Raw genomic sequence first — 20,398 nt, 5'->3', positions numbered from 1 at the left:
CATACGCAGCGCTGCACAAACATAGAAGAAAGACAGTCCCTGCTCAAAGAGCTTACAATCTAATAGACAAAAAATAAATAAAGTAAGCAAATCAAATCAATTAATGTGAACGGGAAGGAAGAGAGGAGGGTAGGTGGAGGCGAGTGGTTACAAGTGGTTACGAGTCAAAAGCAATGTTAAAGAGGTGGGCTTTCAGTCTAGATTTAAAGGTGGCCAAGGATGGGGCAAGACGTAGGGGCTCAGGAAGTTTATTCCAGGCGTAGGGTGCAGCGAGACAGAAGGCGCGAAGTCTGGAGTTGGCAGTAGTGGAGAAGGGAACAGATAAGAAGGATTTATCCATGGAGCGGAGTGCACGGGAAGGGGTGTAGGGAAGGACGAGTGTGGAGAGATACTGGGGAGCAGCAGAGTGAATACATTTATAGGTTATGTTAATATAGATTAAAACAGTTAGTAGAAGAAGTTTGAACAGGATGCGAAAACGGATAGGGAGCCAGTGAAGGGTCTTGAGGAGAGGGGTAGTATGAGTAAAGCGACCCTGGCGGAAGATGAGACGGGCAGCAGAGTTTTGAACCGACTGGAGAGGGGAGAGGTGACTAAGTGGGAGGCCAGCAAGAAGCAGATTGCAGTAGTCTAAACGAGAGGTGACAAGGGTGTGGATGAGGGTTTTGGTAGAGTGCTCGGAAAGAAAGGGGCGGATTTTACGGATGTTGTAAAGAAAGAAACGACAGGTCTTGGCGGTCTGCTGGATATGAGCAGAGAAGGAGAGAGAAGAGTCAAAGATGACCCCAAGGTTTCGAGCTGAGGAGACAGGGAGAATGAGAGAGCCATCAACAGAAATAGAAAATGGGGGGAGCGGGGAGGTGGGTTTGGGGGGGAAAATGAGAAGCTCGGTTTTGGTCATATTTAATTTCAGGTGGCGTTGAGACATCCAGGCAACAATGTCAGACAAGCACGCTGAAACTTTGGTTTGGATGCAAGGTGAGATATCAGGGGTAGAAAGGTAGATTTGGGAGTCATCAGCATAGAGATGGTAGGAAAAGCCATGGGATGAGATTAATGAACCAAGGGAAGAAGTGTAGATAGAAAAGAGGAGGGGACCAAGAACAGAACCCTGAGGTACGCCGACAGGCAGAGGGATAGAAGTAGAAGAGGATCCACCAGAGTGAACACTAAAGGTGCGGAGGGAGAGGTAGGAAGAGAACCAGGAAAGGACAGACCCTGGAATCCAAGTGAGGACAGGGTATCGAGAAGTATGCTGTGATCGACAGTGTCAAAAGCAGCGGAAAGATCAAGAAGAATGAGGATGGAATATTGACCTCTGGATTTAGCCAGTAATAGGTCATTGGAGACTTTAGTAAGCGCAGTTTCGGTTGAGTGGAGAGGGCGAAAACCAGATTGTAATGGGTCAAGAATAGCATGTGAGGAGAGAAAATCAAGGCAGCGGCGGTGAACAGCACGCTCAAGTAATTTGGAGAGAAAAGGAAAGAGGGAGATGGGTCGGTAATTAGAGGGACAAGTAGGGTCAAGTGAAGGCTTCTTAAGGAGAGGTGTGACCACAGCATGTTTAAAGGCAGCAGGGACAGTCGCAGTGGAAAGTGAAAGGTTGAGAATGTGACAGATAAAAGGAATAAGAGTAGGAGAGATGGCATTAAGAAGGTGGGTGGGAATGGGATCAGAGGAACAGGTGGTACATTTTGAGGAAGAAAGGAGAAGTGTAGTTTCCTCAATAGTAACTTCAGGAAAGGAGGAAATGTTAAATGTCCCTAGGTAGGTTTCGCTGATTCTTTCAAAATTTTAAGCAGCTCATTTTGGGCCATATTTGGCTCCCATCCAGATAGTTTTACATAGTTGTTTGATTTCACTGCAACTTTTTTTTTCCAGATAACATGACTAGAAGACATTCAGTGGCTTCAAAAGGTGTTCCCAATGCAACAGACCCATATCCATAATGATTACAGTTGGTGTCTACAGTGCCAGGGACCTGACCATGGCATCCCTCATGTATTTTTTGTAAGGGGGGATTGAAAGGCCCGCCCCCACCGCCGAGTTCGCCGCTGCCCCTCCCCCTCCGAGTTCGCGCCCCCACCACCGAGCCGTCACCACCCACCTTCCACCCAGCCGGGCCCTCGCTCCGCTATTGAAACAGCGAGGGTCCGGGAACGCAGCACTGAGCTCTGCTGAGCTGCCGACGTCGGCCTTCGTTCTTCTTCTCTGCCTGCAGCTGCCTGTCCCGCCCTCGTGTGACGTAACGTCGTCGAGGGCGGGACAGAGGCAGAGAAGAAGAAGGAAGGGCGATGTCGGCAGCTCAGCAGAGCTCAGTGCTGCGTTCCCGGACCCTCGCTGTTTCAATAGTGGAGCGAGGGCCCGACCGGGTAGTAGGTGGGTGGCGGCGGCGACTCGGGTGGGGGGAGCGTTAGACGGCGGTGTCCCTCCGTCAGCAATGCGCAGTACAGACCCTCTGTGTTCCGCCCCCCGTCATCACGTATTGACGTGGGGGCGGGGCAGAGAAGGTCTCTACTGCGCATTTGCGAGTGAGTACGGTCACTCGCTGTTTATATGTTTGACTAGTGAAAAAGGCCTGTTTCCTCAGTGTGTGTGTGTGTGTGTGTGAGAGTGTGAGTGTGAGTGTGAGAGAGAGAGAGAGAGACTGTGTGTGTGTGAGATAATGAGAGTCTGTGGGGGGGAGGGTCCCCCCTCCCTCCCAGTGTGGTCCATCCAGTTCCAGGGTTGTTGTCACTCCCCACTCCCCCCCCCCCCGCCTCTTCCATGGTCCCTCCCTACTTCCCAGTTCCAGGTCCCCCACTCCCTCCCTCCAGGTTCCAGCTCCTTCCCTGTGTTTGATGATCCTCCCTCCCTCCCTCCCTGTTTCTGGATCCCTTCCTCCGTCACAGTTGGAGGGTCCTCTCTCCCTCCCAGTTCCAGAGTGCTCCCTGACTTCTCTGCCTTTTCTCCTACATTGCCCTGCCATGCAGCATCTGTCCCCATGAACCCCATATGTCCACCATCATTCCCTTTCTGTTCCCATCCATGGCCCTCCCCCTGAGTTCTGCGGTTGCCCTTGCCCCCGAGATCGCCGGTCACTGCCCCCCCCCCCCCCGCGTCTTACCCCCGTTATAAAGTGCTGCACGCAGCAGGCCAGGCCATCCATGCCCCTCCCCTGAGCTCTCCAGTCGCCCCTGCCCCCGAGATCGGCAGTCACCATTTCCAACCCTGGCCCACCAACCTCTTTCTTGGCCCATAGAAGCTCCGGGTGAAGTCCTCAGATACGATCCACTGCTTTGCCACGACTGGTTTAACGATGTGTTGAGCTGCACTGGAAGTTGAGGCTGTTATCCTTACTCAGTCGATGAAAATTCCTTTTGAGACCCTAGACTCCTGCCACCTGAAGTACCTGACTTGACTTGAAAGGTCTAGTGCTGCACGCAGTACGCCTCACCAGCCCAGCAGTTCGTTTCCTTTCGGGTCGTCTTCCCTCCTTATGACCCGCCCTCTTGTGACGTAAGTTCCGGAAGGGCGGGACACAGGGAAGAAAGAAGACCCGAAGAGAAGCGATATGAGAGGCAGTGTTCGTTCATTGGAGGGGGTGTGGTCCGTTGCTAGGAAGGGGGGGGGGGCGGGTGGAGCGGCAAAGTTGTGGGCGTAGCGGTGGCATCGGTGGGCGAGCAAGCGACTTGGGGCAGGTAGCGGCCAGAGGCTTTGGGGGATGTTTTCCGCAGGAAAGCGTGTTGTCCTCAGGTTCGTGCCAGGGGGGGTCCGGGGGGTCAGTAACGTGAAGGGAGGGGGGTGTTGAAATTGGAGGGAGGGGTGAGTGTTGAAGTCGGTGGGAGGGACGGACGGGAGGGCCGTTAAAGTGGCAGCGTTAGAGGAAGAGAGTGACATCTGTGTGGGTGGGGGCGTGGTCGGGTGGTTGGAGCGATCCCTTCACTGTTATAGATCCGCCCTCTAGTCATAACGTTTGATGCAAGGGCGGGGCAGAGAGACATTGTGAGTGGGATGGCTTCACCACTGTGAATCCACGAACCCTTCAGCCTGGGAGTGACGTCAGATGGCTTCAGAACATTGAGGGTGCGTTTTATTATAGTAGATTTGGGTCCATGGAAGATGGACTGAGGGGGATTCCACAAGACAGCACAGTAAGGCACTCTCAAAAACTCAAACATGCTGGAGAAAACTTCCAATGCAAGCTCTGATGACATCACCCATACATGAGGGTTCAGTTATCCTGCCTGTCCTTTGAGAACTTTGTTTTGGTGATAGTGACATCATCCATGTACAATAAAAGGTTGTGAATTAATTTGATTTTAACACTTATATGCCACAAGCAAATAGTTCTAGGTGGAAAACAAAGAATACATACAAATACCAAAATACAATTACAATAATCATCTCAGTATCAGATATTTCTCTGAGGATAAATGATTTTAAGAAAAGGCAAAAGCTGCATCATAAATTGATAGAAGTGAGAAATGTACATGTGCATGGCCTTTGTCATAAGGAAGTTCATTATGTCAAAAAGCTACATGTTTACCCCTGGACTCTATATAGGTTGCCCCAAAGTTGGGCTAAGAGACCAAATGTGCACATAAACAGTCATCAACTGGGTGATAAAAATCAAATTATTTAGGTTCATTAGAATTAACTGGCACTAACTTGGATTTATACAGGCACCTGCCTACATGCTATAACGTTGTGTGCCCAAAGTGTCTCATGTACAACCCAAAAGAGAACTTGGCCATGGAAGGGGCACGGGCAGGTTAAGGGCATTCCACATATTTAAGTGTAGTGTGATAGAATACAGGGGCCATGCACCCAACTGGCACACCAGGTTTCAGTTGCCTAAGTCCTTGTGCCCAAAGCTGGGTGTGGGAATCCACTCTAAGCACTATTCTATAAAGGGTGCTTACTGGATTTTTCCCAGTAGCTAAATTTGAGCACCAGATACTGAATCTGGCCCTTAGCTCTCCTAGGGCTACTCACAAAGCAAAGGGTTTTTTTTTTCTTTTTTTAAACCTGTAACAAGCGAGATATAAATGCTTACAGATGGGTGATGTTATCTAACTACACCAAATACAGCAGAAAAATTAACATGTTTCTAAAGTTTAGGACAGCTTTTTTGCACATCACATTCTGTAGTTGCAGAAGTTCCCTTGCTGTCATTGAATAGCATAACCCCAGTTTTACACCAAGTTTATAGTAGTTACAACAAAAGGGAATCAGGCTACTACAGTATGGAGTTAATATTGTAAGGACTTATCTTGCTGTCTCCTCTGAAAACACCTGTTACAGTTAAGTCAGTGATTCCCAAACCTGTTCTGGGAGAATATTCACTGCAGCTATCCTGAAGACTTGAATGGCTGGGGTTCCCCAATGTCAGATTTGGGAATCATGGAGGTAAGGTAGGATAAAGCAAAGATACTTCCCTTTAGCAAGTATTCTCCAAGGACAGCAGACCTTATATTCTCACAATTGGGTAACACAATCCTGCATCGCCCGGTCCAGAGCTTGTAACAGGCTGAAGAACAGAGATTTGTGGAGTGCGGGAGCCGCTCCACAGTGCATGCACAAGTGCCTTCCCGCCCACTGTGAGAGCGAGGTTAATGCAGTTAGATACTACAGCACAAAAAAAAAGGAAAACACAGGCGACAACTCCAAGGTGAGGCGGGAGGCTTTGTGAGAATAAAAGGCCTGCTATCCTCAGAGAATACCTGCTACAGGTAAGTATCTTTGCTTTCTCCAAGGACAAGCAGGAAATTAATTCTCACAGTTGGGGTATCCCTAGCATCCAGGCTCACCGAAAACAACAAACAGTGATCAACTGGGCCTCGCAATGGCGAGGATATGAGATTAACTTGAAATTATATACAAACTGCGCGAGAGTGCAGCCTGGAACAGAATAAAACTGGCATGGGGGGCTGGAGTTGGATTCTAGACCCCAAACAGATTCTGCAACACTGTCTGCTCGAAACAACTGTTGCGTCGGGTATACTGCTCAAGGAGTATACTGCTCAAGGCAGTAACGACGTGAATGTGTGAAGACCACATTGCAGACTTGCAAATTTCTTCAATGGAGCCTGACCAAAAGTGGGCTACCGACGCAGCCATGGCTATGACATTGTGAGCTGTGACATGACCCTCCAGGGACAGCCCATCCTGGGCACAAGTGAAGAAATGCAATCTGCTAGTCAATTACAGATGACGCGTTTCCCGATGGTGATACCCATCCTGTTGGGATCAAAAGAAACAAAAAGTTGGGCGGACTGTCTTGTGGATACTAGACCACTCCATTTAATAGGCCAATGCTCACTTGCAATCTAAGGTCTGCAAGGTGCTCTCGCCAGGATGGGCATGAGATCAGGGAAAATGTTGGCAAGACAATTGACTGGCTCAGATGGAACTCCAACACAACCTTTGGCAGGAACTAAGGGTATGTGCACAGGACTATTCTGTTGTGAGTAAACTTAGTATAAGGTGAATCCACTATTAGAGCATGAAGCTCAATGACCATGCGAGCTGAAGTTAACAGCCACCAAGAAAATGAACTTCCAGGTCAAGTACTTCAGATGAAAGACATTCAGTGGCTCGAAAGGAGCTTTCATCAGCTGAGTGAAAACGACATTGAGGTCCCATGACACAGGTGAAAGTTTGACAGGGAGCTTTAACAAAAGCAAATCTCGCATGCCGCAAACTAACTAGAGGCTGCCCAAAGATGGGCTTACACTCAACACGCTGATAAGCATTAACTGCACTGAGATGAACCCTTACAAAGACCAGCCTCAGAAAGATGTACAAGGTATTCAAGCAGGGTCTGTGTAGGTCAAGAAAGAGGATCTAGGGCCTTACCCTAACACCAGAAACTTTCCAAATGACCTAAGGAAGCAAATTCTAGGCTCTCAAAATCCAGGCTGCAAGGGCCAGAGACTGAATATTGGGATGCAGAAGAGATCTCTTTCTGCCTGATACGGATCGGAAAACAGTACAATCTCCACGGTTCTTCAGAGGATAACTCCAGAAGAAGAGGGAACCAGATAGGCCAAGGACAGTAAGGCACGATCAAGATAAGGTCCCGTGGTGTAGCCTGAGTTTCAGCGAAGTCTTACCCACAAGACGAATGGGAGGATATGCACACTGAAGACCTGTCTCCCAATGAAAGAGGAAGGCATCTGATGCTAGCCTGTCGTGGGCCTGAAGCCTAGAACAGAACTGAGGGACTTTGTGATTCATTTCAGCGTCAAAAAGATCCACCGGGGTGGTGGCCCATGCTCAGAAGGTCTCACAGGCAATGCCATATTGAGGGATCACTTGTGCGATTGTGTAAGCCTGCTCAACCTATCGGCCAGACTGTTGTTTTCTTGCCCGCCAGATAAGTGGCTTGAAGGAACATGCCATGCCGGCAAGCCCAGCACCACTATTTGAATCCTTTAAGTCCGGAAAGCATAGCCAATCATTTTCCTAAATCATGGGTAGAAGGGTGACAAGAGAAACCATCCTGAACTTTTCGCTGACCAGGAATTTGTTCAGGTCCCTTAGGTCTAGGATAGGATACATACCCCATCTTCTTTTGCACAAGGAAGTACCTGGAAAAGAATCCCCGCCTTTTCTTCCCGGTGGAATGGGCTCGACCGCATGGGCCTTCAGAAGGACTGAGAGCTGAAGCAATGAGCTCTCGATAGGCAATTTGGAGGTTTTAGACGCCAATTTAGGGAATATCCGAGCCAGACTATTTGAAGAACCCGCCAGTCAGAGGTTATAAGGGGCCACCCTTTTCTGGAAAAACTTCAGCCTCTCCATGACCAGCAAGTCGACCGGTTCGGACACTTTGATAGCGGCTATGCTCTGCTGGAGCCAGTCAAAAGCTCGTCCCTTGCTATGACTGGGAAGCAGCAGGGGCTTTAGGCACATGATGTTGATGAGAACGAGTACGCTGGACTGAGCCTAAGCAGGTTGGCGAGAGGAGATGGTGTACCTACATCTCTGGGAGTAGTAGGCACCCCTCCTTGAATTGCTAAAAGACCTAGATGAGGAGGAATATGCAGGTGTCCTGCGGGAAAGAGAAGAGATGCTATCAGTATGTTTCTCAATTTGGTCAGCGACCTCCTCAACCTTTTCTCAAAAAGACAATCCCCCTGGCAGGGGCATCAGCCAACCTCTGCTGAACCGAAGGTTTCAAGTCAGAAACACGCAGCCATGAGAGTCTGCACATTGCTATATGGGCAGAGATCCTGGAATGCCACATCAAAAGTATTGTAGGCACACCTGGCCTAGAACTTACGACATACCTTATATGCCTTCTGCTGCTTAGCCAACTGGCGCACTGACTCTGCCTGTGGAAGAGAATCATTCAAGATTAGCAACCTGAGCACCAATTCCCACAAGTACATACTCGTAAAGAGCCGATAGGATTGTATATACGAGACACAAGCACTGAAGCCTGAAACATCATCGTCCAAGAAGAGTCCAAGGACCTAGCTTCTCTACCTGGGAGTGCCAAGGCATAGTCTTTAGTACTCCTGGCTCTTTTGAGGGCGGATTCCACCACTTTTGAATGATGAGGCAACTGGGGTTCATCAAACCCAGGTGCGGTGTAGATCCGGTACATCATGTCAATTTTGGGCAGGACAAGGACCAACAGAGGGGACTCCCAATTCCAAATGAGGACTTCCTGGAGTACCTCATGGAGAGGGACAGTCACAGCCTCCCTAGGAGGAAACTCGTGGTCCAGGAACTCTAGTATCTTGCCCCGAGCTCATCCTCCACCTCCAAACAATATGAAATGGCCTCGGTCATTTCCTTCACAAAACAGGGAAATGAAAGGTTCTGCAGAGATTTTCTTCTTTCATGCACAGGGGAGGGTTCAGAGGGGATCCTCCTCTGACTCCCATGAGCGTTCCTTATTGATGTCAGAGAGCAACTCATCGTGGAAGGGCTGAGACAGAGCCAGCTTCAACTTAGATGCGCCATGCCCTCGAGAGGGGCATTGAATCAGCTACTGCCTCGACTCCAGTGAAGCTTCTTCCATCAAAGTCGAAGGGTTACTGGCTTGGATGTCAGTTGACACCGGAGCCACAACAGGAGGCAGGATAAGCGCAAGCACCCCCGATGCACACCGTTGCAAGAAACCATCCAGCCGCTCAGGAAGCAAGGCCCGGATACACTCAGAGGGCCGACACCGATAAAGGCTGCAGTGCAGGCTCTGCGACAGGCTGTAGAACTGATGGGGCTAAGATGGAACGCTGGGTCCTGGCTGCTAGGAGACAGACGCATCGGCACCTCCTGGATACAGGGTGAGCGGTTCTCCCTGCGCTGCTTCTCAGGTGCTGAATCCCTCAACATCCTGGAGCTCCTGTCACTATATGTCAAGGATGACCAATGCCAATGCTTCTTGGCCTTAGCCCGAAGCATTGAAGCTCCTCGGTGCAGACGTCAAACCCTCACGTTGTCTTGGGGTTGGATACAACGCTGCACGGTCCCAGTGGCCCTGCCCAGCAGTCGGCGTCAAGACAGGTAGAGACTCACTCGACACACCACTGCTCCCAGTGTCCATGGGTCTCGTAGCAGCCATGCAAACCTACATTCCCAGTGCAGCCCCTGACGTCGAGGATTCGGATCTGTCTCCAAAACTTCTAGCGTTGAGCTTCCCTGGGCACCTGGGTCCTCTTTGTCAAGCAAAGACAGAGGACACAGTTAGCAGGGCTATGGTCAGGCCCTAAACACTGAAAACACCAGGAATGGATGACTTTGCAAGAGATGGTCCGATTGCAACGGGTTCAGCACTTGAAGACACTGAGAATTTTCGTGGACATGGACGGAAAAAATTCCCCTGCTAAATCAAACAAATCGATGGTGCCTGAAAAGAGGGCAAGGCACCAGAAAAAGGGAACTAAAGAAAACTTAAAACTTGGAAAAAAACCTGAAAGAATACAGGGGGGGGGGGGGGGGGGGGGGACCCACGAACGGGAACACTGAAAAATAAGGCAAAAAAATGCTGAAAGGCAATAGAGAAGCTCTTTCCAGACCAAGCATTGTGAAAAGACAGCAGAAAAACCTCTCCTCACTGCAGTAGAAAAATAACTGCGGTAATTGCATTCTTGTGGTAGATGGAAAGACACTCGCGCCCACTTGGCTCACATACTCTACAAAGCTCTGTTTTTCAGCTTGTTACAAGCTCCAGACTGGGTAATGCGGGATCACCAATTACTGTTAGTGCAGAATGCAGTTGTACAGTTCCTTTTGAGATCAAGATATGAGAGTATATCCCCAACTTTCAGCTTCCAATATTGTCAAGTTAAAATTAAAGATCTTCTTGTAGATTTCTAAGGCCTTGAAAACCATATCCTGATTATTTACATACTAGATCACAAAGATATATTCCAGGAAGAACTTTGAGATTGAGTCAAGCTATCTTGTTGACAGTTCCTACTAGAAAGGAAATAAAAGGGAGAGAGGTTGAGATCCAGAATGTTCTGTATTATAGAGCAGTGTTTCCCAAGTCCAGTCCTGGAGTACCCAATGAGGTTTTCGGGATATCCACAGTGAATATGCATGAACTTGATTTTGCATACATTGCCTCCATTATATGAAAATCCCTCATACATATTCATTATAGATATCCTGAAAACCTGAACGACAAGGGATATTCCAGGACTGGCTTGGGAAACACTGAACTAGAGAACTCAAACTGGAAACAATGAAGCAATTTAAAAAGAATAGTGAAATGTGGCTATTTTCAGGTTAAGTGAGCCATTAAGGGGGTTACTGGGGTGCTACCTAGAGAATTCAGGCTGAAAACAAATGAGAAGTAGTTTAAAAATAAATTAAAATGTTGCTCTTTTTAGGATTAAGTGACTCATTAGGAGTTACTGGTATGCTGGATTTCTTTTACATTTAAAAAATATTAATTTGTGCACTGAGATCTTGTATGTTGACTATTTTATGAAAGTTTATATAAACCACTGTGAAAAAAAACACTTGTTGGTATGTGCTGTATATAAGAATTTTAATAAAAGAAATGTGTGTCCAGGTTGCCTCTGTTCTGCTTCCCATATACTTCCTGTTCCAACTTTGAACAGCGAATACTTTTATTCAGTTGCTTACCTCATTAGTTATGCACCCTTCTCTGACTTTAAAATAGTTGACCCTATGGTCTTAATACATTAGTTTTTTCTGATTACATTCATTTTATACATAGGATAAATGCTTTTCCCAGACTATTTAAGAATGCAGCATTTAGAGTTTACCTGTTCTGCAGAGCTAGTAGTCTCCTCTCCTTCCTCACATGACAGTTCAATGAACTGTTCAACATTACTGCGTGTTCTATAACCTGATTTTCTTAGCTGACAAATCCGTCTCTGTCTGGACCGTAGCGAGGAAACCACAAAATCATTCTGATTTACACACAAAGAGCAAATTGAATTATTCAATTAGTTTTGTCATTTACAAAAACATAAATGGACTGTTACGGCAAAATACAACAAACCATTTGTAAATAGAATTCTTCTTTCTAAAAATTAAGACAGTAGAATAGTAACTATATTACTATTTATTTATTTTCTATTCTCCTACCAATTTGGATCTAAAGGTAGTATGCTTCTGTAACAGTACACACCAATGATGTCATCTGCATCTTACTGTAAAACGGCTTTACAGCAAAACCAGGTGCAGCTTGATTTGGCATCCAGCTCTACTTCCCCAGCAATATGTATGAACTTAAGCAGAGATACTTTACTAATCACCATATAGTCAACAGTTCTCCCAAATAGATCTCCATACAGAAATTGAACGTAAAAATAGTGTCATGATAACTAAAAGGTTAGACCTGATGAAGAGGTCTTAACATGTGTGATGCAGTATACAAGTTCAGTATATCAAGTAATGAAGATTATTAACCACCACTGGAATATAGTTAATATTCTTCCTGGATTTACTTACTGTAGGTAGAAAATGGCATTTAGTAGAGGAAGAAATCTGAAACAGCATATATAGCCGATGGGCAGTGAAGCTAACAGGAGACAATGAGTAACCCCTGTAAAGGGTCATCAAATTTGTACAGCGTGCATGATTTGCTCTAAATGGTTGGAACTGAATTTAGAAACCCTTTAGACAGAGAGATCTATAAATTATATACAGATACTTCTTGTCAAATATCCTTTGTTATTTATGTGATTCAAAGTCCATGTGACAAATTACATATAGGACAGACGTCACGTTCTTTTAAAACGAGGATGATGAACATAAAAGCACCATTGCTACACATAAGGACACTCCTTAGGAAAATCATTGTGAAGAACTAAATCATGATTTTTTTTTCATTAAAGTGTATGGTCTTAGATTGGGTAGCTCCACTTAAGCGTAGTGGAAATAGAAGAAAATGTCTTATGCAATTGTATGTGGCAGCGGCTAGCAAATAAAATGTTAGGTATTATTAGGAAAGAAATGGAAAACAAAAATGAGGCTATTATACCACCTTTATATCGCTCTATGGTGCGACTGCACCTCAAATATTGTGCTCAATTCTGGTCACTGCATCTTTAAAAGATGTAGTGGAATTAGAAAAGGTACAGAAAAGAGCGACAAAAATGATAAAGGGGATAGAATGACTTCCCTATGAGGAAAGGCTAAAGCGACTAGGGCTCTTGGAGAAAAGACAGCTGAGGGGAGATATGATAGAGGTCTATAAAATAATGACTGGAGTGAAATAGGTAGACATGAATCAATTGTTTACTCTTCCCAAAAATACTAGGACTAGGGGGTACACAATGAAGCTACAAAGCGGTAAATTTAAAACGAATCCGAGAAACTTTTTCATCACTCAACATATAATTAAACTCTGGAATTTGTTGCCAGAGAATGTAGTAAAAGCAGTTAGCTTAGCAGGGTTTAAAAAAAGGTTTGGATAGCTTTCTAAAGGAAAAGTCCATAGACCATTATTAAAATAGACTTGGGGAAAATCCACTGCTTATTTCTAGGATAAGCAGCATAAAATGTATTGTACTTTTTTTGGATCTTGCCAGGTACTTGTGACCTGGATTGGCCACTGTTGGAAACAGGATGCTGGGCTTGATGGATCTTTGGTCTGTCCCAGTATGGCAATACTTATGTACAGCAAAGATACTTACCTGTAGCGGGTATTCTCCAAGGACAGCAGGCTGATTGTTCTCACATGCGGGTCGACGTCCGCGTCGGCCCAGGAATTGGCATTTTGCAAGCAAAATAAAAACAGTTTTGCCAGAGTCTCTTGGCGCGCGTGCAGAACGCATGCGCGGACGACTTCTTGCCCGTCGCGTGAGCATGCCTCCTCAGTTTAATCAAAAAACATAAAAACAAATACACAACAACTACTCCAAAGGGGAGGTGGGCGGGTTTGTGAGAACAATTAGCCTGCTGTCCTTAGAGAATACCTGCTATAGGTATGTATCTTTGCTTTCTCCGAGGACAAGCAGGCTGCTTGTTCTCATTTGTGGGATATCCCTAGCAACTAGGCTCACTCAAAACATAAACATAGTAGATGACGGCAGAAAAAGACCTGCACGGTCCATCCAGTCTGCCCAAGAAGATAAATTCATATGTGCTACTTTTTTTATTTGTACTGTCCTCTTCAGTGCACAGACCGTATAAGTCTGGCCAGCCCTATCCCCGCCTCCCAACCACCAAAACAATGAACATTGGTCAATTGAGCCTCGCAACGGCAAGGACATAACATAGATTGACCTGAAACCATAAACAACTAACTGGGAGTGCAGCCTGGAACAGAACAAAAATGGGTCTGTGGGGGGGGGGGGGGGGGGGTGGAGTTGGATTCTAAACCACGAACAGATTCTGCAGCATCGACTGCCCAAACCAACTGTCGCGTCGGGTATACTGCTGAAGGCAGTAGTGAGATGTGAATGTGTGGACTGATGACCACATTGCAGCCTTGCAAATCTCTTCAATGGAGGCTACTTTAAGTGAGCCACTGACTCAGCCATGGCTCTAACATTATGAGCCATGACATGGCCCTCTAGAGTCAACCCAGCTTGGGCATAAGTGAAGGAAATGCAATCTGCTAGCCAATTGGAGATTGTGCGTTTTCCGATGGCGACTCCCCTCCTGTTGGGATCGAAAGAACAACTGGGCGAACTGTCTGAAGGGCTTTGTCTGCTCCACGTAAAAGGCTAATGCTCGCTTGCAGTCCAAGGTATGCAAACTGCTTTCGCTAGGGCAGATTTGAGGATGGGGAAAGAATGTTGGCAAGACGATTGATTGGTTCAGATGGAACTCCAACACCACCTTCGGCAGGAACTTAGGAGTGCATGCGGAGGACTACACTGTTGTGATAGAACTTGATATACGGTGCATGCACTACCAGGGTCTGAAGCTCACTGACTCTACAAGCTGAAGTAACAGCCACCAAAAAAATGACCTTCCAGGTCAAGTACTTCAGATGGCAGGAATTCAGTGGTTTGAAAGGAGCTTTCATCAGCTGGGTGAGAATGACATTGAGATCCCATGACACTGGTGGAGGTTTGACCGGGGCTTTGACAAAAGCAAACTTCTCATGAAGAGATCGGCTTACCCTCTACACGCCGATAAGCACTAATTGCACTGAGGTGATCCCTTATGGAGTTGGTCTTGAGACCAGACTCTGAAAAGTGTAGAAGGTATTCAAGCATGGTCTGTGTAGGAGAAGAAAGAGGATCTAGAGCCTTGCTGTCACACCAGACGGCAAACCTCCTCCATTTGAAAGAATAACACCTTTTCGTGGAATCTTTCCTGGAAGCAACCAAGACTCAAAAGACACCCTCTGAAAAACCCAAGGAGGCGAATTCTAAACTCTCAACATCCAGGCCGTGAGAGCCAGGGACTGGCGGTTGGGATGCAGAAGTAACCCCTCTCGTTCTGGATGATGAGGGTTGGAAAACACTCCAATGTCCACGGTTCCTCGGAGGACAAAACTAAAAATACACTACGGGAGCTCTTTTTTTTTTTTTTTTTAATAAGATAAAGAAAAACATAGAAGAAAATAACGATTACTCGCGAAGACTCTTCCCTGGGCCTGAGAGGAGCGCAGAAAAAAAATCTTACCGCACCTCAACGCGGAGAAAAGAAAACTGAGGCACGCTCACGCGACGGGTGGGAAGTCATCCGCGCATGTGCAGTGTGCACTGCCCGCACCAGAAGACTCTGGCAAAACTTTGTTTTTATTTTGATTCCTAAGTCGACGTCCAGTGAGGAGAAGCAGCCTGCTTGTCCTCGGAGAAAAATCACTAGAACCCACGGGTTTAAATAGGAAAAAAAGAGTGGGTCCATTTTTTCTGATATGAGAAGAATTTGGATGTATTGCTCCACCTTCCTTGGATGTGATTGGATAGTTCTTTGATGGCATCTATTTAAACAAGGACAATGTCATCTTGGATTACTATGTCCCGGTCAAGCAGCAAGGAATGTGTTGCTGAATATTGTTGCTAAATATTTTAAGTGTTTATATCTACTGGAATATATGTTTTTGTAAGATATGTTGCATAATACTCTGTTCAAGGTGCCTGCAGCTGAAATGATCCTGCCATTCCCTTAATGCAGTTTGCGAAACGCTGACCGTTGTCGGAGGCAGAGGAATATTTAGAAAATGCTGATATGGGCATGTGGACATGTTAAGTAGTTTTGAGATATTTGAAGAACTTTATGAAAAAGTACAAAAATGTTATACAATAAAAGGACACGAGGGAGGTTTTTATGCCAATGACTGCAACAAAGCCTTGATGTGACTATATTTGAAAAGTCATCCTTGCTTGCTGAGGCTTTTCCTCCCTGTGATTTTTAAAGCACAATAGATATCTTTCAGCCATTTAACACATGTGAGGATTGTTATAGTTGATGATAAGTGATTAAGACCTCACTTTGTTCTATTTTTGGTAGTGGAAGCTAAGGTATTTAAGAAGGTATAATAGCTTCCTGCCACGTTTTCAATGCTGGAACTGGGTTTGTGAGCCCTTGGGCCACTGCCGAGGAGTGGCAGTGGCAGGCAAAACCACCCCACACCGGAGACTAGGCAGAACAGGACTGGAACCCCGGACTGGAGTTGCAGCAGAGACAGACAAGCAGGAATAAGCAGAGCAGGTACCCTTAAATTTCACCTGCACTTGGCCACTTTTCACCAGGAGCTCCTGGCTGCAGGTGGCTGGCAAGACTTTCTGGACAAGGCAGGACTGGATACCCACTAGGCTGAACCAGGACTGAGGGTCAGAGGGGAAATAAACAATCTAGGGGACAGAAACTGGGAGCTGCAAGCAGCCACAAAAGCAGAAAACAAACAACATTGACAAACAAGGGAAAGAACTAAAAGCTGCAAGCAGCCACTGAAGACAGACAAAACAGAACCATAAGCAAAGAACTACAAACAAGGAGCAAGACTAAGAAACATGCAAACCCTAATCTAAGCAAAGACTAACTAGAAACAGGCAAGAACTTCAGGCAAGCAACTAGAACAAGGAAACAAACTCAGGCTGAAGTGCAGCAAGCACCAACATACCAGGGCCTTAGACGATGCAAAGGCAAAGCCAGAGAGATTCCAAATGGCTAATAAGCCCAGCAGCAACTGAGGGTCAGCTGCTGCAATCACCAGGCCACTACGAGAGCTGTGCAGGGTCAAACAACACAGACAAATCCGACAGCTTGGAAGATCCGGACTGGACGGGGCTAGTCTGGAACGGGTGACAGTCCATAGCAGCCACTGGTTCTGGCCACCAGAGGGCGAGGTGAGCACAGACGTAACACTTCCCAATCATGGAAGAAGGGTTTAGCTTCTCTACATATTTGTAAAAGAAGTACTTAACCGTCTGTCAGCCTTTTATATAGATCCCACTGATGCACATTCAGTTTTATGGAAAGATCTTTTTTAATGAATCAAAACGATTAATAACTGCAGAATAGCATGGTGCAACTCTTCTCAAATACTGTAAGCATGAACTTATTCCCTGAGGTCTGAGAATTGCCAAAGCGCCAAAATTATTCTTAGATGAAAAAGTATTTTTGAACAACTAGGCTGGGATTCTTAATACGTGTTCCCTGGACCTCATGGTGCTCGCAATTGAGAAAACTAATGAGATGATGAAGGTCCAACAGAAAGGAATAGATAAGATAGTACCCCTGAAAGATGGGTTTCCTTAGAAGAGTCTGATAAACAAAGAATTTAAACAGAAATTAGAAGAATTCGGGATTGAATTACATAAGAAAAAAAGTAAAGAAATTTCCCAGAGATGGAGGAAGTGATGTTACACTGTCAAATGGCCACCTAGATCCTTAGCTCCTCCACTAACTACACTGCTATAGTGTCTATTCACTATCATCTGTGGACTAGCTCCTCCACTAACTACACTGCTATAGCGTCTATCCGCTATCATCCATGGACTGCTCTCACCCGATCTGGTAGATTTGGAGTCAAAGACCTGTGGTTGCACGAGCAAAGGGCATTCCTCCGCATAGAGAGAGGCAAGGACGATGACAGGCTGGTAAGGGAGCACTGCGCCATGCTTCCCTGGACTTACTTTCTCCATTGTACTTGGATTTGGCTCTGTTTATAGCTGACATATGCAGAGCACTAGCTAAACGCAGTGTTTTGCAATATCTTAAAAAGCATTTCAATGAGCTCCGCAAAGAGATTAAATCCTCTAAGGAGGAGATACTGGACCACACTGATGTGTTAACTACGGATACAAGCTGGATGACCTTAAAAATCATGGCAGAAGGAAGAACCTTCCTTTTCGAGGGGTTCCAGAGGGAGGTGCAACGGAGGATGTTCCTATTACTGTGCACTCTCTGTACTCAACTGTTGGGGTCTGACACTGATTTTTCCTTTGCTGATATGAAACACGCTCCCATGATGATATTGTTCAATTTACTACCTTTGAGATGCAGGAAAAGATTTTGCAGAAAGCATCTGGGGAAAGTCTCTGGATTTCAATGGAAACGAACCTACAACGTGTTCATGAAAAATACTTGTCACATCCTCAATTTACCCATATTTTTTGTGCGTTAGTGATAGATGTTTTTAAGAAGTGGGGAAGTAGCTGTACTCATTCATCGACAAATGCAGGTGTTAAAGTTGAAACGGGACTCATTTGAAGTAACGCTGGCCTCAATATATGCCCCAAATGACCATCAAGAAGTCTTTTTTCTACGGATGAAGACAGCATTACTGGCTTTTAGGCAAGGCAAATTGATTTTAGGCAGTGATATGAATACTGCGTTACACCCCATCTTGATTGTTTCAGGGATATGTCAGAAGGGGATGGTGCCAGGATTACAGTGTTCCAAAACTTGTCCGTTTACCTTAAATCAACACAAGAGTATGAAGCCTGCGCTTAAGATTCTGACCAGGAAAACGTTTTCATATCGCTGGGCCTTTCCCTTCTCCATTTGCTTTGAAGTGGCGGGTAAACTGTATCATGCTTGCACCCTTATAGCTGCTTGGAAATTACTGAATGCGGGGATTGTGCCTACTACTCTCCTTCCTGGAGCTGTTGCGCCTGCAACCCGAGCGAATCTATAGTGCTGACAGTGGGTGCCAGGAAAAGCTAAACTTACTGTTCCCAATGTGTCAGCTTCTGCCCCATCAAGAGTGGTTATCCACTGGACTCTTATGTGATTCATTTTTTTCTCCGTTTTCTCTTCTCTCCTCCTCTGCACGAGTGTTAACATTGAGATATTCTTGGCTTCACTATAACTTCTGTACAATTTACGGGTGACTGCAGGTCTAAATATGTGTTCTTAAGCAGAGATAGATCTGAAAGATTCCTTTAGCTTAGGTTATGTGTGAGTGAAGGGTGGGTTTGGTTCTGTGGGTTAAGTCCTTTGTATCCCACTCAGGGACCTTCCTTGTGTGAGGTGTCTCTCTGGTGTGTGATGAGAGGATTGAGGGTTGTAAGGGAGGGTGATGAAGAGGTGGGGGAGGGTTGGGTGTGGGCATAGGCGTAGTTTGACTGTTTCATTTGGGGGGGCAAAAAATGGGCGGAGCATATTAGCATATCATTTGCATATATACATATGCAAATGAATATGCTAATATGGAGGAAGGAAATGAAATTTACAGGCAAAATATCACAGATGCACATTTCAAAAAGCTGACATTTCAATTAATAAATTATGAATAAAATAAACTTTTATTTACCTTTGTTGTCTGATCATGTAGTTTTTCTATTCGCTTTGATCCCAGTGTCTTCTGTTTTATGCAGTGTCTTCTTTCCAGTAGGCTTCCCTCTGCTCCCCACCCTCCCAGTCCCATCCATCTCTTGCTCCTTCCCTCTGCTCCCCACCCCTCCCAGTCCCATCCATCTTCTGTTCCTTCCCTCTGCTCACCATCCCTCCGTCCCATCCATCTCTTGCTCCTTCCCTCTGCTGTGCCTGACCTCTCCAAATCCCATCCATCTCCTGGTCCATCCCTCTGCTCCCCACCCCTCGCAGTCCCATCCATCTCTTGCTCCTTTCCTCTGCTCCCCACCCCTCCCAGTCCCAACCATCTCTTGCTCCTTCCCGCTGCTCCCCACCCCTCCCAGTCCCATCCATCTCCTGCTCCTTCCCACTGCTTCCCACCCTCCCAGTCCCATCCATCTCCTGCTCCTTCCCACCCTCCCAGTCCCATCCATCTCCTGCTCCTTCCCACCCTCCCAGTCCCATCCATCTCCTGCTCCTTCCCACTGCTTCCCACCCTCCCAGTCCCATCCATCTCCTGCTCCTTCCCACTGCTTCCCACCCTCCCAGTCCCATCCATCTCTTGCTCCTTCCCTCTGCTCCCCATCCCTCCCAGTACTATCCATCTCCCCACCCCTCCCCCCCCCCCCCCCCGCGCGAGGTCCAAGATGGTGACTCCGTTTACCCCCTCTCTTCCTCCCTCCCTCCGGCGCAGGCAGCAGTCTTTTCCAGCGTTCCTGGCAGCTGTAGCGATATACACGCTGCCTTCGGTCTGCCCCGGAAGCCTTCTCTTCAAGTTCCTGTTCCCACCTATGCGGGAACAGGAACTTGAAGAGAAGGCTTCGGGGCAGAGCCAAAGGCAGCGTGTACAACGCTACCGCTGCCAGGAACGCTGGAAAAGACTGCTGCCTGCGCCGGAGGGAGGGAGGAAGAGAGAGGAGTAGACGGAGACGCTCCTCTCCGTCCGCTTGGCTTCCCTGCCGTAGTGCCCTCTCTGTCTCTCTGCGTCCCGCCCGAAAGGAAATGACGTCAGAGGAAGGCGGGACGCAGATAGAGAGGGCAGGGAAGCCAAGCGGACGGAGAGGAGCGCGTGCCTGCATGTGTTTTTTTTTTTTTTTTTTTAACTTTTTTTTTTTTTTAACTAATGGCGCGGCAGCGCCTCGCGTCGTTTGGGGGGGCACTGCCCCCCCTCGCCCCCCCCAGTCTACGCCTATGGGTGTGGGTGTGGGGGTCTCGAGTT

General features: G+C 46.7%; 1 protein-coding gene across 2 annotated transcripts in view; it reads right to left on the bottom strand.

Moving 5' to 3' along the window:
- BRWD1 (bromodomain and WD repeat domain containing 1) overlaps positions 1-20,398 on the bottom strand; it is a 523,732-nt gene that overhangs the window by 322,752 nt on the left and 180,582 nt on the right. For both annotated transcript variants that reach the window (XM_030203838.1, XM_030203839.1), the window contains exon 21: positions 11,235-11,381. In XM_030203838.1, the coding sequence (XP_030059698.1) occupies positions 11,235-11,381 (147 nt within the window). The remainder of the gene's footprint in view (positions 1-11,234; positions 11,382-20,398) is intronic.

This window comes from Microcaecilia unicolor, chromosome 5 (assembly GCF_901765095.1).
Source record: "Microcaecilia unicolor chromosome 5, aMicUni1.1, whole genome shotgun sequence".
NCBI lineage: Eukaryota > Metazoa > Chordata > Amphibia > Gymnophiona > Siphonopidae > Microcaecilia > Microcaecilia unicolor.
Note: the sequence above shows the minus strand (reverse complement) of the source record. Positions and strands in the feature narration are given on the sequence as shown.